The sequence below is a fragment of the Trichomycterus rosablanca genome, chromosome 13 (genome assembly GCF_030014385.1).
Source record: "Trichomycterus rosablanca isolate fTriRos1 chromosome 13, fTriRos1.hap1, whole genome shotgun sequence".
NCBI classification, from domain to species: Eukaryota; Metazoa; Chordata; class Actinopteri; order Siluriformes; family Trichomycteridae; genus Trichomycterus; species Trichomycterus rosablanca.
The window spans coordinates 1,609,527-1,632,687 of record NC_086000.1 but is presented as its reverse complement, the minus strand read 5'-3'; the positions used below and the strand labels follow the sequence as shown (position 1 = coordinate 1,632,687).

The window sequence follows — 23,161 nt, the reverse complement described above, 5'->3', positions numbered from 1 at the left end:
ATGGGGGACTGGAACTTGTTGGGGGGCATCTTGGAGGAGGTGCACATCCATTCCACGATGGTAGGCAAAATCTGGCTCACCATCCTCTTCATCTTCCGGATGCTGGTGCTGGGCGTGGCGGCCGAGGACGTCTGGGTGGACGAGCAGAGCGAGTTCGTCTGCAACACGGAGCAGCCCGGCTGCAAGAACGTCTGCTATGACCAGGCGTTCCCCATCTCGCTCATCCGCTTCTGGGTGCTGCAGATCATCTTCGTCTCGTCGCCCTCGCTGGTGTACATGGGCCACGCCCTGTACCGTCTCCGAGCCCTGGAGAAGGAGAGGCACAGGAGGAGGGCTCAGATTCGGCTCGAGCTGGAGGAAACCGAGTTCCTGCTGGACGAGCACCGGCGACTGGAGCGAGAACTTCGCAAGCTGGAGGAGCAGAAGAAGGTCAAGAAGGCTCCTCTGAGAGGCGCCCTGCTGCGCACGTATATCATCCATATCCTCACCAGGTCCTTGCTGGAGGTGTGCTTCATCGTGGGCCAGTATATCTTGTACGGCATGGGGCTGGACTCTTTGTACAAGTGCGAGAGGATGCCTTGTCCTAACACTGTAGACTGCTATGTCTCCAGACCAACAGAAAAGACCATCTTTATGGTCTTCATGCTGGTCATCGGTGGGGTTTCTTTGTCCCTGAACCTTTTGGAGATTTCTCATTTAGGGGTGCGGAAAATTAAACAAGTGCTGTCTGGCTCGCAGCTCATCGAGGATGACAGCCTCGTCAAAAATCCTCTGGATTCGTCCCCGCGGAGAACAGTAAAAACGTGTCCTCCTCACAGGCAATCCGACCCTCCCTACCTCCCCAGGCACAGCGTCTTCTCACATGCCACCCTTCCTTCCTCTTGCATGATCCAGACCCGTCAGCCGAGCAAGGAACTCCACGACGAGCACCACTTCCAGGCGCCTGTGGAACTCACGGAGGATGACCAAACTCAAGATGAGCGTCCAGACAGCAGCAGCGCGTCATGCCGGGACAGAAGTCAGGAAGGTCAGCGCTCTCAGAGGCCGAGCCACGCTGACATGCCGGGCTGCTTTCGGAACACTTTGCACGCCCCGGAGCCACCCAGTGACGACGCGGACTCCGCCAACAGCGACTTATACCCCAGCCCCAGGAAGGCCAGCTTCATGGCCCGGATGCCGTCGGACAGCGGCTCGTCCAGCCCGTCCTGTCCCAGCACGAGGAGCTCGGAGTCCGAGCTCGGCTCGCTCAACGAGCTCCCCATGAACCCGCCAGTGGGAGGACGGAGGATGTCAATGGCAAGTAGAGCCAAAAGGCATACAGCAACTGACCTGCTTGTTTAGAGGCTCGAGTCCTCGAGGTTTGAGTTTAGAGCTCTGTGAGTAACTCAAGACCTCTATAAGATCAGCCTTTGGGGTGTATTTATAAATTTTTTTAATTATTGGAATTCCTGGCATTCCTGGTCACTCTTGCCTTCTTGTAAGGTAGAGGATGGGAATCATATCATCATATTAAATAGCCTAAATTGGCTGGGGGGGCCAAAAAATCTTACTGAATCTGTCCAAACAGTCACAGTAACAATGCACATTTTTTATGTTTATTATTTATTATTAGTTTGCAACTAATAATAAATGGGGGATCCAGGGTGGGATCCAGGGTCCTTTGCTTAGTTTGTCCATATCAGCTCAGTCTTTTGGAGCCATGGCATAAATATATTTAAAAAAAAATACCCTTAAAAGCTGGTGTCCAGTTATTTTTTCAGATGATTTATTAATTCTGTAGAAATGTTTGATTGCACACTAGACAAATCTGCATGTTTTCCTTCAATGGAGTTCCTGGAGGAGTTTCCTTCCACCTCCTAAATCATGCTAAAGATGGATTGGCTGCTTTTACTTGTGAATAAATATGGGTTTAGAAGTATTGCTTTTCATTTTGGCTCCAAGATCCAGGATTTTGACCTAACCAAGTACTAAAATTTGCATTTATTAGTGAGGCTAACAATCTATCAATCTGCTCTGATAATGGATTTGTCTCTTTCCTTGTTCTGTCAGATCTATTAGATTGGATTGACCATGTACTGCTTCTTTATTCTGGTCAGGGTTGCAGCAGCTCCAGCCCCACTGGAAAACACAGCCTAGATCACATTTATTTGTCCACATCACATTTGTTTGATGAACCGTGTTGGTACCAAAGCAAAGCTCTCATTAATCGCAGCTCTTGGAAAGTGAGAAGTGCCGAGTCGAGAGGTGTGACACTGAACGTACGTCTTTTTCTTTCCTTTATCTTTCAGAGTGTCTTCCTGGATATCTCTTCTATTATGAAGAAATGAGAACCGGAGCACAAAGAGGCCAAATATGAGAAGAACTGAACAAACTGGGATATCAGCAGCTTTGAGATCGAGGTCGTTCTGCCGTTCTGATGAGAAGCTCTGGCTTTAAGAAGGCTTTGCTGCCGGGATGACGCGTGGTTAGCTTTTATATACACTAGCTGCGTCCGGAATCGCATACTTAGAGAGTATGTACTAGATTGGAGGAAGTATGCACTACTCTGCCGGTAAAAAAGTACATACTTCCAGTACAGAAGTACGCAAGTGTGCATCGCTTGCATACTCAAACATGGCTGCCCAATAAGTAGGTCATCCGGGTACTTCTCGCGTACCTCTTTGTGTATACTATGTATTCGGACATACTAACCGCTCTCGCATACTCATTTCGCGTACTATTGAGTATGGAAGTATGCGATTCCGGACGCAGCCACTGTGTTGGGTTTTAGTATTGCAAGTACGTTCGAATACCAGGTCCTGAAGGTTCAGAGGACATAAAGTGAACGTTCCTGGTGTTTTTGATGAAGCTCACCACTGTGATATGATGCACTGTGATCTGATGCACTGTGATCTCATGCTGTTGTAAAGTGAATAAATTTTTCATTATAGTTTCCGTAATTTTGATTTTATTTTTCATGGTTGGATTTTACAATTCATCCACAGTGGAACAGTAGATTCGGCAGACTTATAACCTGCAAGATAATGTTGGGACGTAAGTAAATGTATGCACTATAACAGCCTCTAGTCTTTTGCAAATGCTTTTCACAACAGCTTGGACTGTGTCTGTTGGAATTTAAGAATTGACATGAGTTTTAGAGACCTCTACATCATCAGTAGGTAATTTGTTTTCCTAAAAAACTTGATGTGTAAATTTTTTAATGACCCACCTGTTGTTTTGCATGGATGTTTTTACCAATTTTGTGAAATATAGGGTTAAAAAACACTCAAATCTTTACTGATCCTTCATTAGAAATATTTAGTGGATTAATTCAACTTATTAGCACTTAAAATTTCATAATTTATTTTAAAAGTTTTAAATGACTTGAGTCCAAACAACTAAAGAATAGTGAAAGAAGTTAAAAATTATGTTCTGTACATTTTTGTTTGTTAAAAAATGCAGTAAACAATAAATTAAAAAAACTTAACACATTAAATTCTGATGTATCAAATATGATACAAAACAAAACTCATATATGCAAACTCTTATTTAATTTTTTTTTTTCAAAGGTCAAATAAGCACTCCAGTTCTAAAAAATTTCTGGGCAGTGTTTTGAAGCTTTAGGCTTTAAACTCTTCGAACTGTGTCAACGTGGACCTTTAATTGTGACACAAAGCTGAAAGCGAATCATTTATTGAATATACGTGATTTTATACACGTTAGCAACGTAGCTGAAGCATTAAGAAGAAGTCTGTTTCATAATAGAAACTTTAAAACGTATTTTTATGTTTTTAGGTCAATTTGAGGTTAGTTTTAATGATTAATAAAAGGGGCAGTGTTTAGTTAAAACCGTGTTTGGAAGCAAAAAACGTAAACACACTTTAATAGGTGTATTTATGGACTTTTTGGAAGTTAGCAGTGTATTGTATGCCATTTAATGTATGCCATGTCTGTATAAATGTAGTATTACAACTAATATTTATACAAATCTTTCTTGTGTTGGAGTGTCTACACATTTCGGATCCTTCTGTATTATATTATAATAGAGAAATTAGCATCACTTCATATATAAAAATATGTAGTATCACAAGCCACGTGTTTATGTGAGCAAAGAGCTCCACATAGTGGCAGAACTAAGAACTGCAGTTGTTGCACAATAAATATAATAAATATAAAGCCATATTCTAGAGATTTGGGTAAATAAATAAATAGACTACAAATGCAGAAGAACTACAATTCCCAAAACCACACGTCAGTTAATGTAGTCACGTGATAAAACGTTTTTTTTTTTCGGTAGCTGTTTATTCTTTTGCATTTTGGTGAAAATAATAATCGAAACAAACAGTAATAAAGTTGCAAATAAAATAAAAATTATACACATTTATTTCCTTTGTGTATACATTCGTTTAACACTGATGGTGCATTCATGTATAAATGTGGACCTCTGTTTACTCTCCGATCTTCGAAGGTAATCTTCGATAAACATTATATTACACGAACGAACATCTAATCAATTAATCAATCTAATTATTGTTGCTATTTTAAAATACAATAGTAGCATAATGTGGGCTCATTTTTAATATAATGGTATTAGACATGCGTTGTAAATCAGGCGAACACCACAGATGCTAACGGGACCTTCATTCTGGTTGTGTCCCAAATAGCTTTATTGTCCATTCGCAAGTGCACTACACGGTGAATAGAATAACGGAATATTTACACTACATAGTGCACTCTACAGCAGTTATACGCTTGTTTACCAGGAAATGTTGGGTTTTATCCCAAACGAATATCTAGTCAAAAATAAGGTGCACTACATTCAGAATTATGTTATAGCTCGTGTACACTATGTAGGGCACATTTGTGTTCATTATGGTCAGGATTTTAGACACAACCCAGCCTTCCGGGTTAATGTACCATACTGTTAAAGATGAATCACAACAAGAATATCAGAGCAGCTTTTACTTACAATGTGACCGAATGTAAAGGTGGTGTCTTTATTTTTATTACTTAGTATTTATTACACATTACACATTCATACTAAGTGTTTATTTAAACTGAATATCTTTATTTTGGTCACCCAGTTTTGTATTATTGTATTTTTTAAGTATTTTTTTCAGGCACTTGGTACATTTTGTAAAATACATGTTAATTTTGTGTTCATTTTCTTGAACCTTTATCTAACTGACATGTAAACTGATTTATAATCTGATTCATACAACACACCCCAGAAAAGGTGGCACAGGGGCGTGTTTACCCCAGTGTTCCTATTATTAAGACTTTCTGTTAATGGTTTGGGAACTGAAGACACTAACTGTGGAATCTGTGCCCATTTTCGCCTGATTCGAGACTTCAGCTGCCGTACATAGATGTTTATTTTAATAATAGACAGATATGGACTGCAGGCAGGCCAGTCAAGCACACGCACTCTGTCTACGAAGCAACACTGCTGTTGCACATGCTTGCTCCGTCTCACCCATGCCGTTGATAGCCCAAAGCTCTACCCACTAGGCTATCGCTGTCCACTGTTATACAGTACAGTAAGGGTGACCAGACTTTCTTTTTTCTGGACGTCCTCGTGTGTACACGATATAGAGAGCAACAGATAGACTACAGTCAGTAATTGTTTGCCTGCAAAGTTCATCTCTATGGTATGAGTAGCTTAATAATAATAATGATCTAATATACCAGGTAGGTGTACCTAATAAAGTGCTCTGTAATTATGGTAGCTTTCTGACCTTGGCTGTCGCTCTTGTTTTTCAGTAAACAAGCGATGATCCAAACGAGACCTGAAATCGCAGGGAACGGAATAAGCATCCGGCTGCTCACTGTGGAATGGGCGTGCTTCCAAAAGAATGGCACGGTTTAGGCGTAACACATGTGCCATCCTGACCGCCCTGGCACTGACCCTCTTTATAATATCGGCCCTCCTGAAAAACCTGATCCGTGATGACCAGGGCTCAGCAGATGGATTCGGACCGGAATTTGTAGCCCAGAAGGGGCAGGACGATGACCGCGTGCGGGCAGATGGTGCTGCTGAGATTCACCACATGCCAGCGAAGATGCCCGAGATAAAGGCTGCGGCTCTGAAGAGTGAAGCTGCACAAGAGTTTCCTCCTCCTAATTATAACATGCACGTTTTCTACTACACGTGGTACGGAAACCCAGAGTTCGATGGAAAGTTTATACACTGGAATCACCCGCTTCTGCCACACTGGGACCCCAAAGTAGCGGTGGGCTTCCCGACGGGAGTGCATGAACCTCCGGATGATATCGGTGCCAGTTTTTATCCTGCGCTGGGGGCGTACAGCTCGCGGGACCCTGCTGTCATAGACGCTCACATGCAGCAGCTACGAACAGCGGCCGTAGGTATGATGCCAACTTGTTAACAATAATAATAATAATAAATTAAAACAACACGGGTGGCATGTTGGCACAGCCTTAAGGCAACATCAATCACCGCTTTCAGTCATTCTTTATCCTGGTCAGGGTTGTGGTGGGTCCGGCCTCCGTGGAATCACTGGGCGTAATGCCGTAACTTCCCCTGGACAGGACGCCTGCCCCCCCTCAGACACAGGCGATCCTGTCTGTATGTAGATGCCCGACTGGTCGATAGGAATTCCTGCTGGGGATTCGAACCCTGGATCGCAGCGCCCCCCCTTCAGCCATCCTCCGTTGGTCACTTAATTATATGGTCAGCCGATTTAGCTAATTAAAGGCAGCCGGGTTTCATTTTAAATCTGTATATTAAAAATACCCTGCAAATTCATGCGGCCACCTTAAAGTATTTATAGGGACACTATGCACAAAAAAGCAATTTAAAAGTAATTGTTAAAATACAAACCGTATTCAGTAAATATAAACAAGTTTTAAATTTGATAAACCCAATGATCAGTTTAACAAGGACATTTCACATTAGAAGATGATCTGTCATTGCTGGACCGTCTACCGTACATAATATTGTGGAAAGATTCAGGGAATCCAGAAAATAACTGTTAAATGTGTGACCTTTTGAGTCCTTAGATGCATTAGTGTGAAAAACCATCGTGCTGCTGTAACAACTACAGCCACATAGACTCAGGATGACTTCGGAAAGGCATTGTAACTTAACACAGCCCGCCGCTGCATCACAAATACAACCTGAGACATCAATTATGTGCATGTGTGTGTTACCTGTGTTAAACCGGGCAGGGGGCACCCACATGACTCCGACCATGATACCAAGCACCAAGTAAACAAACCTTTCTGCACATCCAGGGGTTCTTGCGGTATCCTGGTACCCTCCTGGCATGAAGGATGAGAACGGAGAGCCCACCGAAGACATCGTGCCGCTGATCCTGCAAGCCGCTGATAGATACCAACTAAAGGTGGGAATGTAAAGTCAGATATTTTGTTTTTCTGTATTTTGTTGTATTTAATGATGATAAAACAGACACGTACCAACATTTTACTTTTATAATGAAGTCTGGAGTCTGGGGTTAATGAATTACTACAGAATGAAAATAATAATAATCTATAATAAATAAACAGAATTACACTAGTCTCTCGTGTTTAATGCCTGAGTCTGATCATCCAGAGATCTTAAGAACACTGTATAATTTTCATACCTTGACATTTCTGCACTTTTAAATCCCCTAGATCTGTGTCTTAATGATTAGTGTTCGTATATGATTCCTTGTTTGTCATTTTTTAGGTGGCGTTTCATATCGAGCCCTATAAAGATAGAGATGACACGAGTATGCTTGAAAATATCAAATACATTATTGACAAGTAAGTACAAATAAATTGTATTGACACCATTTGTTTTTCTCTGTTTCCACATGTTCCGCTTTCCCTCCCCATCTAGTCATATCCAGTTCCCTGATTTGTCTCACAGAGGCCTCACAGAGAGAGGACCATGTATAGAGAGTCACGCACTGCTATCCGTGATTCGACCATCTATCGTGCAGGCGCCTCTAGTATCCAGCAGAGGTCGCAATTTCCTCCTCGGTCAAAGACTGTCGTGCCTGTGCGGCCACCCGGCAGGTCGATAGCGCGGCTGAGATTCGAATCCGAGAGCTCGAGATGTGTTTATGGCTTAGATTTGTGACTATTTTCCCCAAATTTAGTCGTATCCAATGACCTGATTGCATTCCGCTTCCTCTCTACTACTGCAGACCTCCACTACTGACAGAGAAAAGCTGTGGCTAACACACGCCCCCTTTGACAAGTGTGCGGTAGCCGACCACTTCTATTTACCTGGACAAGGCGGGTTCATATGGAGATCCGTATCGTGCACTGATCACTATTATCCCCCGTCTCTGTGCAGCACCATTGATCAGCAAGCAGCAGCAGTTATAAGGAATCCCTGCGCAATCCAACCCAACAGACGAGCCAATCAATGAGTTGTTTTATCGCTGCGCCACCTGAGCGCCCGTCCTCTGATTTCTTTATGGTAAAATAAATGCGCCCTGTTAGTGCCAGTGTGTCAAATTAAGGTCCTAAAATGCCACATTGCTCACAGAGATTGACACTTTTGCCTAAATTTAGCTCGTGCGCATGTAAGGAACGTGAGCAGCTCCTTCTCCGTACATTATAATACACACGTTTATGATTTCGTGACTGAATGACCGGTAGCTGCCCCACCCAGACGTTTAATTCTCCTATTTCCCCTCACAGGTACGGCGGGCATCCGGCTTTTTACAGGTACAAATCCCACAGCGGGAAGATCCTTCCCTTATTGTACATATACGACTCGTATCTACAGAGGTCGGACGTGTGGGCGCGGCTCCTGAAGAGCGACGGAGAGAGGAGCGTCAGGAACACGCCGTACGACGGCGTCTTCGTGGCTCTGCTCGTCGAGGACAAGCACAAAAACGAAATCCTGGCGTCCGGCTTCGACGGCGTCTACACGTACTTCGCCACCAACGGCTTCTCCTACGGGTCGTCCTATCGCAACTGGGGGGCCCTCAAGAGCTTCTGCGACGCCAACGGGTTGATCTTCATACCCAGCGTGGGCCCGGGCTACGTGGACACCAGCGTGAGGCCCTGGAACGGCCCGAACACCAGGAACCGCCTGAACGGGCGGTACTACGAGACGGCTCTGAGCGCCGCCGTGGACTCCAGGCCGGAGATCATTTCGGTGACGTCGTTCAACGAGTGGCACGAGGGGACTCAGATCGAGAGCGCCGTTCCCAAAACGAGGGGCAGGACCGCTTACCTGAATTACCTGCCCCACAGACCCTCGGCGTATCTGGAAATCACACGCAAGTGGGCGGAGACGTTCAGAGAGCAACGGCGGAAATGGCTAGAATAGTGCGGACGGGGTCAGGTCGCGAAGACGCCAGCGTATAGCACATTATTTTAATGAAACTGTTCATCCTGGTCAGGGTCGTGGTGGGTCCTGTTCCACCGGGAAACGCTGGCCGTATGGCAGGAATACCCTTGACAAGGCTTTGCTCCCCCCTTCTTCCTTCCTAAGACATAACCAATTAATCTGTATGGACATTAACTATTAACATGTGTAATAAATCAGTAATATAAAGGGAATTCTATGCTTCCAACTTTGCAGCAACACTTTAGGGAAGGACCATTCCTGTTCCAGCATGACTGTGCCCAAAGCAAGTTCTACTGTCTTTGCATTATTTGAGATCTAAAGCACCGTGTTCTTGTTATTATTTTACTATATTGTTGTTGTTTTTGCAGATAAACGCTATAAATTATAATATTTATGTTCTGAATTTGGGGGGAAATATTGTCTGTAGTTTACAGAGTAAATAAAAACAGAGAATCTGATTAATTTGCCGTGTTTTTAATATGTTTTTTAATGGTGCAGCAGTAAATATTACACTAGCTCACATACAGACATGATTGGCTGGGTGGTTTCTCAGAACCATGCGCACCCTGTGGTGCAAATGCTCATTTGTAATAATTTTACCAGATTCCAGGATGTTCATGCCCTCACAGATAAAGAGAAGTGTTTGATAAACACTGGGAGGGTGTCTGGTTTTAGGCCGACAGACCGGTTTTTTATCTGCCTGTCCGCAAACCGACGTGACGCCTGGATGGACACATTCGTCTTCCTTTGGCAGCGAACTGGACGCTTGTAACGATCATAATTAATTACGTATATCATTAGATTAAAGCCACCACTTTATTATGAAATGTCCGGCCCTGAAACGCTTCTTAATTACTAAGTTTTAATTTACACTGTCAACACGCCAAAACGATAAACAGCGTCCAGCTCTGATTGGTCGCTCAGCATCGACTCATTTAGAAGATTCAGGAAAGATGAATTTCAGGATTTTTGTACTAAAGTATCACAAGTCAAGTCTAAATGTGGTGAGAAGAACCTTCATTAATGTGCTGATTTTATCATTGATGTTCTTTTTGGAGTCTAATCTCCTTTTTGTGGTCTGAGGTCCTCCTATTTGGGGTCTGATGTCCTCTTTTTTGAGGTCTGATGTCCTTTTTGGGGTCTGATGTTCTCCTATTTGGGGTCTGATGCCTTAGTTTTGGGGTCTGATGCCTCCTATTTGGGGCCTGATGTCCATCTTTTTGGGGTCTGACATCCTTCTTTCTGGGGTCTGATGTCCTTTTTTTCTTTCTGGGGTCTGACATCCTCCTTTTTGGAGTCTAATCTCCTTTTGGGGTCTGATGTTCCCTTTTTTTTGGGGTCTGATGTCCTTCTTGGGGTCTGATGTTCTCCTTTTTGCAGTTTTATGTCCTCCTTTTAGGTGTCTGATGCCCTCCTTTTAGGGGTCTGATGCCCTCCTTTTTGGGGGTCTGATGTTCTCCTTTTAGGGGTCTGATGTCCTCCAATTTGGGATTTGATTCCCTTCATTTTGGGGCCTGAAGCCTTCCTTTTTGTGACATGACATCCTTCTTTTTGAGGTCCGATGTCCTCCTTTTTTTTGTGGTCTGATGTCCTTTTCTGTTTGGGGTCTGATGTCCTTCCTTGATGTCTAGTGTCCTCCTTTTTGAGGTCACGGTAGTGGCCACCTTGCCTGGAATTACCAGATGATTGAAATGATTGAAAAAAATGATTGAACCGTTTTTAGGACTTTCTGCAGTTTATTTACATTTCTACTGTTCCAGCTTTTGGATTGAGATTGTATATCATTGTTCTTTGGGATGGTTGTAATTAAACCCCAGTGTGTCCTCTCGAAGACATTGAGTTAGAATTAAGACAATGAAGCAGATCTAAGATTTTCAAATCTGAATCAATTTATTGTGAATAAATACGATGCATGATAGGTGTTGATGGCCTCGTGCAAAGGCTCATCAGGGGCAACTTGGCTGTGATGGAGCTCGAACCTGCGACCTTCAGATCAATAGTTTATGAGCTTCACCCCTGATTACAACTGCCAGAATTATTTATGTTTACAGAATGACCATTACTGCCTGCACACCTAGTTTACAGTATTGACAAAACAACCCCGCTCTCATATTTATTGCAAATTATCGGTGCTTGGGGTGCATGCACGGCTGCATGCACCCGCTTCGCTTTGTTGCAGTGCTGCACGGGAGCGCGAGCGGTCGGTGCCTCGCAGAGCCGCAGTGAAGGTAACGCGCGCGCAAACGCGCACGCGCCAAGGACGCATCTCTAAATACACGCCGACGGCGACCCCCGACATTTCTGCTGTGCACCGATCGGGCTTGTATGGGCAGCGAAGAGAGCATGGCACGGTGCTGGCCGCGTGTTTTGCCCACCTTTGCTGGGAGGCTGTGGGATTTACACCCATGCGCGGGCTGTGCGGGGGAGACGCAGCGATGCACATGAAAGAACGACGCCGCTCTGCCTTCTCTAGGCTCTAGCAGACAACGCGATGGTGAGTGATTCGTGCTGATTTCACCCCCTTTTTTTGGGATGGACACCGTGCACAAGACGAAATGAAAATAAATGCAAGGATGTGAAGATGCTGCGCGATTATTCTTAATACCGAAATGCACCGTGCACCAATAAACTCGCGTATTCACGTGCATGCAGCTATTTCTATTATTATTCATAAATCGCAGATATAGATTTACTCAATATAAATGGACTGTTTGTGCGTGCATTTGCATTGTCATGAATGCAAATAAAAAAATAAAAAAACGAGGGTGCAGATGTCCTTCAGTAGCACCGCCTGTCCCAATATTAAAAATGCGCATCTTATAGACTCTATAGAACGCTGCATATTTCATGTATAATTACGAGCTGTAATGAAATGGCACCACTGCCGGGCACTCGTGATAATGAAAAGCATTAGCTGGCATGCTTTCCTATTTCTGGTGCGTCCTTTCTTTTATTTAATTCTAACATAACGAGTCCACTGCATGACTCAAATACAACCCAACACAACACAGAGCACATTATTCAGCTGTACATTCATATACATTCAAATAAATGCATAGAATTGAGCAGAATGTGATGGACACAGAATAGAACAAAAGAGAGAAAATAGAACAATAGAGAAGAAGCTATAAAATAACATGTCCTAAAATAAATTAGGACAACAACACAGTAGGAGGATCGATTAAAATGGGATGGAAGGGCATTTAATAGAAAATAAAACAATGAATCAGAATGAGGTTTATCAATATGTTACAGGGTCGCGGTGGGTCCGAATCACTGGACGAGAGGTACAAAACACGCCGTACAGGTCGCCAGTACATCACACCTGACTGCACGTCTTTGGACTGTGGGAGGAAACCGGAGCACCCGGAGGAAACCCACACAGACACAAAGAGAACATGCAAACTCCACACAGAAAGGACCCGGACCACCCTACCTTGGGAATCGAAGCCAGGACCTTCTTGCTGTGAGGCAGCAGTGCTACCCACCAAGCCACCGTACCGTCCCCCTCTTTACAGATCAACTAGAATAAAAATAACTCAAGAAATCTTAATGCTTTCTAAGCAGACATACATTTCTATAATGTAATGTTACAGAGAACTCCCAGAATTACAGAAACAAATATTAAGTTATGAGAAATGAATCTACGATGCTTAAACAAACAAATAAACAAATAAACAAAAACAAATAAAATAAAAAATAAGTACATCAGTTTAATGACGTTAAACATTTTGCTGCTTTTCTTAGCAGAGGTAAAACATATACAATTCCCTAATCATATTTTACCTTTACTTTTGACCAAGGAGGGCCGTGACTAACACACACCCCCTCCGTTTGCAGTAGTGACCGCTTCTTTACCTACATCAGGCGGGTTCCGATAGTGGACCGAATGACCCGTTGTTTGAGGGTGTGACCCTCAGGCTGGTAGTCAGTTGGGTCCAAACTAGTCCTGTAACCACTGAGCTACCACTGTCCATCTTGCCTTGCACTCAGTGTTTACAGGCGAACCGGATCCTCTGCGACCCTGACCGGGATGAAATGTTGATGAAAATGAATAAATATGTGAAGGTTGTTGGTTCTTACCTGAGATCGGTTTGTTCAGTGTGGAAACAATCACTGGAGAAGCAGCATTCAAGTGTCAAAAGTGTCTTTTGGTGAAATAAAAAATATATGTTTTATTTGATTTTTATTTGTTTATGAGTGTTTTAACTTTGTACTGAGTTGCCTAATCATAAACTGGAGAATCGACTGGTTTGTGTGATATGATGTTGTCATTCAAACTATGTCTTAATCAGTGGCGGCTGCTGGTCTTTCAAAGAGGAGAAGCTCATTGTCGGCTTACATCATAAAATTTGTCAATTTATTTACACATAAATTCTGCCCTCCGTTCCTTTTCAAGAAAATGGCCTGAAATGGGTTGCAGTTTGTCTTTCGACTTCACTCGCAAAATCCGCGATGGGACTGAAGCTCCTAGTGATTAAGTGATGGTGTAGATCTCAAAATAGCTGTCAATCAAAACGGGATTCAGCCCTTTGACTGATCCTCCAATCATCTTGCAGAAGCTCAGCGTCCAGACCCGCCCACAGCTCCATTCACCCCCAGAGACGCTCAGCGTCCAGGAGCGGGACAAAATCGTGGCATTTATCCAATGACCAGCGAGTTTCGAAGAAATGAAAAAAACCCTTCCATGCAGTCCCATAGAAGTGAAGAGACGCTCAGCTTCTACGGGCAAATGCATTGATGCTGCGGGAATGTATGAGAAGTTAACAAAATCGAGTCAGTCGATTTGTGATAAGTAGCTGATTCTGAACGAACTCGTCTTCGAGATGAACGTGTTTGTAGTCAATGAAATGTTAACACAACTGTACATATTTGACCATTTAATTTTTGACATTTTAGGGGAAGCTGAGCTTCTCTTGCAGTCTTAGAGAAATCGCCACTGGTCTTAATGAATGACATAAATATGAATTTATATTAATAACACATTTATAGCTTTAATATTAGTACTTAATATTTGTAATATAAATAAAATAAAAGCTTAAATGACTGATGATAAAGATTCTGTATGAGGTGTCTGTATGTGATACACTCACACTTGTTACTGAATGCAATCCAGGCGAATGAGGGTTAAGGGCCTTGCTCAGGGGCCAACAGTGGCAGCTTGGTAGTTGTGGAGCTTAAACTAGCAACCTTCTGACTTTCACTAGGTCTGTACTTTACCCACTGAGCTACCCATGAGGTTGAGACGCTTCCAACTATATGTGGGTGTTAATACAGAATATTGAAGTATAACAGATACATTTGTAGGGCGGCACGGTGGCTCGGTGGGTAGCACTGTCGCCTTACAGCAAGAAGGTCCTGTGTTCGATCCCCAGGCGGGGCGGTCCAGGTCCTTTCTGTGCGGAGTTTGCATGCTCTCCCTGTGTCTGCGTGGGTTTCCTCCCACAGTCCAAAAACGTGCAATCAGGTTAAGTGGAGACACTGAATTGCCCTATAGGTGAATGTGTGTGTGTGTGTGTGTGGGTCTGCCCTGCGATGGACTGGCACCCCGTCCAGGATGTTACTGTGTGCCTTGCGCCCATCAAAAAGCTGGGATAGGCTGCAGCACCCCCTGCGACCCTGATTGGATAAGCGATTAAGACAGTGAGTGAGAGTGAGGTGCATTTGTTAGATAATAATACATAAAGCATAAATGCAGCCACTTTATTTATTTATTTATTTATTTGTTATTTTTAGTGAACGTTACACGCTGTATTTGTGGTGGATTTATTGGTGGTTTGTGGTGTGACATCAGTGATCAGTGATCGTTAGGCCTAATTAGCCTATAATGATGTGGAACCTGTAATCATTTGCACTCGAGGTGTGAAATCCTACACGACACGTTCACATTTACACATACGATGCCAGTCTGAATTTATGTGCTTCAGCCACCAGAGTTGCTAACACGTGAAATCAGTTATATAAAGGAAATTACATGCAGCAAGAGTTTAGGGAAGGACCTTTCTGTTTCAGCATGACTGGTCTATAAAGGAAGACGTGAGGAGAAGCTCGGTTTGAATAAAAGACCTGACCTCAGCTTTACTCAACAGCTCTTTTGACTGAATGGGCACAAATTCCCACACACAGACACACTTTAAAGTCTTGTGAGAAGCTTCTCAGAAAGTGTTTACATAGAGGTTGCTCTATTTAAATACTATTTTGTGAAACAAGCTCATGGTCAGGCGTCCGAATACTTTTGGCCCTATAGTGTATGACAAATATGCTGGATAAAAAATATAAATACAGCAACTTCTATTAATATTTTGTTTGTGTGAATTAGGGTGGGCGGCACAAGGCTCGGTGGGTAGCACCGTCACCTCACAGCAAGAAGCTTCTGGGTTCGATCCCCAGACGGGGCGGTCTGGAGTTTGCATGTTCTCCCGTGTCCGCGTGGGTTTCCTCCGGGATGAATGGGTGTGTGTATGTGTATGTGTCTGCCCTGCGATGGACTGGCGTCCCATCCAGGGTGTTACTGTGTGCCTTGCGCCCATTGAAAAGCTGGGATAGGCTCCAGCACCCCCTGCGACCCTAAATGGATAAGCGGTTAAGACAGTAAGTGAGTGAGTGAGTGAATTAGGGTGGCACAATGCTCAATGGGTAGCACTGTTGCTTCCCAGATGGAGCGGTCCGAGTCCTTTCTGCGTGCAGTTTGCATGTTCTCCCCATGTCTGTGGGTTTCCTCTGGTCCAAAAATGTGCAGTCAGGTTAACTGGAGATGCAAAATTGCCCTGTGTGTGTGTCTGGTGACCTGTCCAGGGTTTTTCCTGTCTTTCGCCCACTGAATCAGACCCACCGTGACCCTGAATCAGACAGAGAGCGACATGTCTGCGAGTAGAAACTACACAGAACAGCGGCCTTTCCGCTAATGCTAAAAGGAAATTCTTCCAGATCTTGTGTGAGAACTCTAAAGAATGGGTGTGTTGTGAACCAGAAGCTGACGGATCACACAGATGCGTGGGTTTTACAAAGAAGCCGCTGTTTCATGGTCGAAAAATCTGACCCCGATACAATGCGCTCACATTTTTAAAAAATATTTTAGACAGGGACGTGTGTGTTCCAGCTCTTCAGTCACAGAGATGGAACAGGACTGCAGTGATGTGCCCATAACGAGCGTGTGTACATGTGACCTCGAGCATGTCTCATATTGTGTTTGATTGATGACTGCAGCCAAAGGTCTGGGTTCGAATCCCATTTCTGTGTGGAGTTTAGATGTTCTCTGGTTTCCTTCCACAGTCCAAAGACGTGCAGTCAGGACAACTGGAGCTATTAAAATAGTGTGTGTGTGTGTGTGTGTGTGTGTGTGTGAACTGGCGACCTGTCCTGCATGTTTCCTGCCGTTCGCCCAATTAATTACATTTACATTTACAATACGCTTTTATCCAAAGCGACTTACACAATGAGCAGAACACGATGAGCAATTGAGGGTTAAGGGCCTTGCTCAGGGACCCAACAGTGGCAACTTGGTGGTGGCGGGGCTTGAACCGGCAACCTTCTGTTTACTAGTCCAGTACCTTAACCACTGAGCTATCACTGTTAATTACATAACAGACAATGAATGAATGAATGAGCACCAGAGCAGAGCATAAATGGCACAGAGGAGCCATTCAGAGCAACCAATCCACCCTCTGCATATCCCTGGGAGCTGGAGCATTCCAATTTGTCAGGAATTGAATCTAGACTCTTGTGCACCAGTGTGCCACACCACCTCCAGATTTATTTATTATTCAAGTTTCTCTCATCGCAGGGGTCAGGGGTGCCAATCTATCCACGAAGGCCATGTAGGCTAATGAAAGGACCTCTTAGAAACATGTAGATGGTGGATTGGCCTCGTTAGATCGGTGGTCTGGCTGCCATGCCTTCAGGTGGCACCGGAACGCACCATGACTGAAACGTAGGAAACACACCAGACAGGTCGGCAGTAAATCACAGGTCAAACACACACACACACCCTTAGGGCGCTTTAGTAGCTCCGATTATCCTGACTGCATGTTTTGGACTGTGGGAGGAAACTGGAGCACCCGGAGGAAACCCACAGGGAGAACATGCCAACTCCAAACAGAAATGACTTGAATCTGAAAAACATTGTCACATATTTATGACTCAGGCGTGGCACGGGTCCGTGTTTGGGCAGCCGGAGACGTTGGTTATAACCCAGACTCTGGTTCATGAGATTCGTCCCTTCCTCCCGTTATGGCCCGGCGCGCCGGGGAACGGACGCTGCAGACTGACCTGAGGTTAATCATGACAAAAACAAAGTAGGACATGAAGAACCATGATGAGGAGCAGCTCATGGTCCAGGTTCCTGTCGGGATGTACTGCTCAAAACGTCCTGAAGATGGCAGTGTTTACATGTTCTGCCCTGTCATGGCAGCGCCGTTATCTTCACATAAACAATCACATACACGATTTCAACGATTCACCAAGTTAAATTAGTATCTTTTAACTCAAAAATGATTATTAAATACATCAGATATTTCATATAATAGAGTTTGCTTATATAGATTTGAGTTTTCGTATTGAATGCAGTTCAGGATGCACTATTTTCATTATTTAAAAAACTGAGACGTACCAAGTACTAACAAAATAAACTGAATTAAGAATTTTTTACTATTTGAGATGCACAAGCATGAATTAGTGCCTTTAACACACACGCACACGTTATTGAAGGATGAAAACCTTAGCTTAGCTTAAGGCCCTAACAATCAGTTTTTTTTCGGCTGCTCCCGTATTTATATTTACGATTCGCCACAGCAAAGTCCACATACCAGACCTGGCATAGTTTAAAACCAGACAAAACCCCTTACTTCTATCCGGGTTTGGGACCGGCACTGAGAACGCACTGACAAGTGCACCTCCCGATGGCCAGGCTTTTTCGGCCACAGACGTTAGCCACTCATGTTCATGCAGACGTCTATGGCATTGCTGAGATTCGAACCCTGGATCCTTAATTTATCACTGCGCCACCCGAGCACCCAGCTTAATACCTGCGCAAAATCGTATTACGAAGGAACCACAATTTAACAGAATAAAAGGGGGGGAGCACTGGTCCGTAAAATGTGAATGTCCAAAACAGTGAGGTTTTTTTTTTCCAGGGGGTGTAAAAATATCTGAAAACACAACACTGAGGTCCATAAAAGTGCTAAACATGCACATATGATCAACAGTAAAATGAACACTGTTAATAAATATAGAAATATGTCATGTAAAATCTGTAAATAAATATTCAAATTGGTGTACTGCACTACTGGGGATAAATTTCATTTACCTGGTGTGGTGGAGGAGATTTTTTTCCCTGTGATCGTATAGTGAGGACACAGAGTTTCTATTATTCTGACTCCGAAGCTCTGCTGGTGAGACTAGAACTTTTAAAAATGAAGCATAAAACACAGATAAAAAGGCGAGAACAAAGCGAGCCTCCCGACAAAACAAAGCCTCTCACTCATGTAAACAGAGAGACATGCGCCGGCTAGTGGACATTTACTGAACTACTGGTCTCGTTATGCTTCTCGAGGGAACTTTAAACAATCGGACCGGACATTCGGCTTTCCAGATTTTGTCCGTTAAATGAATTTCAAACTGTATTTTGGTATAACTTTAAATGCTTGTATTGTGACCATACGTCCTTTTTACTGGACGTGCCCTCTTTTTCGGGGCTTAAATATCCCCAAAATGTCCAGGATTTGGGTTTGCTTGATATTTCAGGTACAAAAACATCCATAAGAAATATGAATAAACACTGAGCTGCAGAGGATTAAATGCAGCGTAAGGAATCATTTCTCTGTTCAGTCACGGAGGGGCTGAAAATACAGTCAAATACATCTTACTAATACTTATTTATTTATTTATTTATTTATTTATTGCTATTTTCCTCCCTCTGATGTGTACGATCGCCTTGCATAATCCTAACGTCCAAGTGCGCGTGCTCATAAACTTCAAACTTTGTGATGATACAAAAACGAGCTTAAAATGTTTTAATTATTCTTATTTTTTTCTGCAGGGCCTCCAACTGAGAAAACCTGCGTTTCTAAGTCTGGACCATGAGGAGATTCGAATCAGTTCTCTTCATAACTACAGTTAGTTTTTTTTATTTAAAAAAAGGACCAGTTCTCTTTCTACATGACAGCTAAACTACCAGGTGAACGTTTACTAAAGTTACCATCACACGTGTGAATACATGATACAACTAAAAGTATGTAGACACCCCTTATAATTCAATTTTGTGGCAACAGTTCCCGTTCCTGCATGGCTGTGCCAACAAGCTAACGATTGGGTGTCCACATAGTTTTGGCCAGGCCAAGTGTACGCCATGGCAGTTTTGGGATTTTAAGGATTTTTGCAGCAGTTTCAGCAGACCATAAGATTTTCCTCAAGAAGGACTTGATCAGACTTGTAAAGCAATGTAAAGCCTGCTTGATCGTGGACACTGACCCCTGTTCGGGTTCTCTTTCCAGCCTCAAAGACAAACTGCACCATGCACTTTATATTTATGCACAAGCGTATGCGCACAGGCACAGTCAGCTGTGTCTGAGGGAGGGCCGCCTACACCGCTCTCTGTGAGACCTAGTCACTGGCAGGTAAAAGGAAGCACTCGGCGGCCGAGTGTGCCAGAGGGGGGCGTGATAGACTGTGGCTGTCCTTGGTTAGGGTGGGGGTGTGTAGAGGAACTTATATTCTGGGAATTGGAAATGACTACATAGGGAGAAAGGGGGTGCAAACTTATGAAATTCCTTTGTGATGGTTGGCTGCAAAGAGGGGTCAGCTTTCTCCAATGCCCTCTGTCTCGTGTTGCTTGTAGCAGACAAACTCCACCTTTAATGTTGCCATTGGGGCGCCCATTACATGCCCAAATTGCGGGACTTAATGCGGTTCAGCGGCTTCTTCTCTGTTCTGGCCGTCTCGTACGCTCGCTCAGTGGTGATCATCTTCCTTTATAAGATGTGACAAACAAGAACAGTTACAAAAGTCTTTAAAATCCCAACACCACCCCGACGTACGCGTGCATTTCGGCGCAAATGTAAACTTTGAACTCTCTTTTTGTTCCCTCCAGGACAGAGCATGCCATCTTCACCAACACACAGAATCCTGCGACCCCTCCTGCTCGGCACGTTCCTGCTGGGCTGCTTCGTGACCTTGTTCCTCATGTACATCAAGCCATCCACCAGCTGGCTGTCGGGCCCCGTGGAGTCCGAGACGTCGACGGCCCGCGTGAAGAGCCTGCTCTCCAACAGGAGCGAGCAGAACCAGACCACGGTGCTCGTCTGGCTCTGGCCCTTCGGCGAGACCTACGACCTGAACGTGTGCGGCTCGCTGTTCAGCATCGACAACTGCTTCATCACCGCCGACCGCAACCTCTACAACAAGTCAGACGTGGTGGTGATCCACCACAGGGACATCAGCTCCGACCTGTCAAACATGCCGCCGGCGTATCGGCCCCCGCTGCAGAAATGGATCTGGATGAACCTGGAGTCGCCGTCGCATTCGGCCCAGCTGCCCGGCATCGAGAACCTGTTCAACCTGACCCTGAATTATCGCCAGGACGCCGACATCGAGGTGCCCTACGGCGCCATCGTGCCCTCTCAAACAGACGAGGCGTTCGTCCCGCCCAGCAAGACCAAGCTCATCTGCTGGATCGTGAGCAACTGGAATCCGGATCACGTCCGGGTCAAGTACTACAACGAGCTGTACAAGCACGTGGAGATCCACGCTTACGGTCAGGCGTTCGGAGAGTACGTCTCCGACCAGGACTACTTCCCAACCATCGCCAGCTGCAAGTTCTACCTGGCCTTCGAGAACTCCATTCACAAGGACTACATCACAGAAAAACTGTACAACCCGCTCTCGGTTGGCACCGTACCCGTGGTTTTGGGGCCGGCCAGGGAGAACTATCAGAACTACGTCGAAGGAGGCGCCTTCATCCACGTGGATGACTTCTCCTCTCCCAAAGAGCTGGCCGAGTATCTTTTATTCCTGGATAAGAACGAGGAGCTCTACCTGAGGTACTTCGACTGGCGTAAACACTTTAAAGTGAAGAAGGCCTATTTTTGGGCGGAGCACACCTGCCTGGCGTGTGACTACGCCAGAAGACACAATGAGTACCGGGCGTTTCATAATCTCGACAAGTGGTACTGGGGTTGATCTGGGTGTCTGTGGACGTCTGGATGTAAGGGGATTGTTTACATGGTGCCCGATGATGGAGAGAATTGATTTACTGTCTTTTCTGGACCCTTGAAGAGATTTTTTGACATACGCAGGTCTTAAATTAATTTGGTTAGATTCCGTTAACTGCTAACCAGTCGCGATTAGTCGATGGGCACACAGACACGACCAAAAATAATAGACAACAAATAAAAGCAAAACATTAAGAGCACCTACAATTCGCAAAAATAACCTTAACGTACGAGCACTTAACATGAGTGCTCATTTACACTGATCAGCCATAACATTAAAACCACCTCCTTGTTTCTACACTCACTGTCCATGTTATCAGCTCCACTAACCATATAGAAGCACATTGTAGTTCTACAATTACTGACTGTTGTCCATCTGTTTCTCTGCATGCTTTGTTAGCCCCCTTTCATGCTGTTCTTCAATGGTCAGGACCCCCACAGGACCACCACAGAGCAGATATTATTTAGGTGGTGGATGATTCTCAGCACTGCAGTGACACTGACATGGTGGTGGTGTGTTAGTGTGTGTTGTGCTGGTATGAGTGGATCAGACACAGCAGCGCTGCTGGAGTTTTTAAACACCTCACTGTCACTGCTGGACTGAGAATAGTCCACCAACCAAAAATATCCAGCCAACAGCGCCCCGTGGGCAGCGTCCTGTGACCACTGATGAAGGTCTAGAAGATGACCGACTCAAACAGCAGCAGTACACGTCTCCCTCCGTGTACTGAAAACGGATAAACTGTCCCTGACGCCCCAATTTACAAATAAACGACACTTGTGTAGTTACACCTTTATACAGATTAAACATCAAATCAATAGGAGGAGGCGTCGGACGCTCCCTCGTCAATCAGTCAGAATTAAGTCGCCTCAGTAGGAGCATTTTAAGGGAGCTAAGAATTTAGACACGCCCTCTTCTCAGGAGAGAGAGAGTGTAAAGAGATCATGAGGTTTTCAGACACAGTCCAGAGAAGACAGTAGATCCGTTTGAGGCCCTACGGAGCGTCGGAGCGCTTGCTTTTATTTTTGTAAACGATGTGAATATTAATTTATTTTGATAATCACGCTGCACCTTCATATTTATTCACTCGAATGCAAACAAAAATGTTATTTTGCTACTTTATTGTTGTTTTTGTTTCTTCTTGTGGGAAGTGAATCAGATTGACGTTCCATGTGCACACGCGGTCGGACTGAACGCTAACGGAGGATCCGATATAATTGAGTAGAATTAATTTTATTCTGATATCGTGTAGGTGTCGTCGTGTGGCTCGTCGCTCATCTACGGAACTGAGAAATGTGCGCGTCGTTCATCGGGAGTCGTTTGTGTAGCGTAGCGCCGCTCAGACTTTTCGATATTTTTCTACGAGTTTTATCGCGCGGACGTGAATCCACGTGTGTTCAAGTTTCGAATCAGTTCTCATCACCAGCATTATGAGTTACGTTATTTTTACTGATACAGAAACGTAATGTGAGCAGTTTTTCAAGATATTTAAATTAGGAGTGAAGAGCACGACAAACGTACGATAAATTATATGAGAATAATTTTTTAAGCTGCTCCCCGTAGGGGGCGCCACCGTGGATCATTCATCCACATAATGAAGTAATAAAGTACGCTTAGACCTGATCATTCTAGAAGATTCTACAGACCTGATCATTCTAG

At 44.4% G+C, this 23,161-nt stretch overlaps 3 protein-coding genes across 3 annotated transcripts; all 3 read left to right on the top strand.

Moving 5' to 3' along the window:
• gja10a (gap junction protein alpha 10 a) lies at positions 1–1,341 on the top strand. The gene has a single exon (XM_063006851.1). The coding sequence runs from the start codon at positions 1–3 to the stop codon at positions 1,339–1,341; it is 1,341 nt and encodes a 446-aa protein (XP_062862921.1).
• A 3,539-nt stretch (positions 1,342–4,880) lies between these two features.
• manea (mannosidase, endo-alpha) lies at positions 4,881–9,757 on the top strand. Its single transcript, XM_063006852.1, has 5 exons — positions 4,881–4,967; positions 5,743–6,348; positions 7,237–7,346; positions 7,673–7,749; positions 8,638–9,757. The coding sequence occupies exons 2-5, from the start codon at positions 5,835–5,837 to the stop codon at positions 9,272–9,274; spliced, it is 1,338 nt and encodes a 445-aa protein (XP_062862922.1). The 5' UTR covers positions 4,881–4,967; positions 5,743–5,834; the 3' UTR covers positions 9,275–9,757.
• A 9,635-nt stretch (positions 9,758–19,392) lies between these two features.
• fut9a (fucosyltransferase 9a) lies at positions 19,393–21,686 on the top strand. Its single transcript, XM_063007321.1, has 2 exons — positions 19,393–19,469; positions 20,382–21,686. Exons 1-2 carry the CDS (start codon positions 19,451–19,453, stop codon positions 21,467–21,469), a joined length of 1,107 nt encoding a protein of 368 aa, XP_062863391.1. The 5' UTR covers positions 19,393–19,450; the 3' UTR covers positions 21,470–21,686.
• Positions 21,687–23,161: the final 1,475 nt, after the last annotated feature.

What these genes read in the sequence shown, in the direction of transcription:
- gja10a (XM_063006851.1), top strand. Translation starts at nt 1, where the DNA reads ATGGGGGACTGGAACTTGTTGGGGGGCATCTTGGAGGAGGTGCACATC.
- manea (XM_063006852.1), top strand. Translation starts at nt 5,835, where the DNA reads ATGGCACGGTTTAGGCGTAACACATGTGCCATCCTGACCGCCCTGGCA. An exon ending in GCTACGAACAGCGGCCGTAG is followed by an intron (nt 6,349 to 7,236) that starts GTATGATGCCAA and finishes CTGCACATCCAG; the next exon opens with GGGTTCTTGCGGTATCCTGG. An exon ending in CTGATAGATACCAACTAAAG is followed by an intron (nt 7,347 to 7,672) that starts GTGGGAATGTAA and finishes GTCATTTTTTAG; the next exon opens with GTGGCGTTTCATATCGAGCC.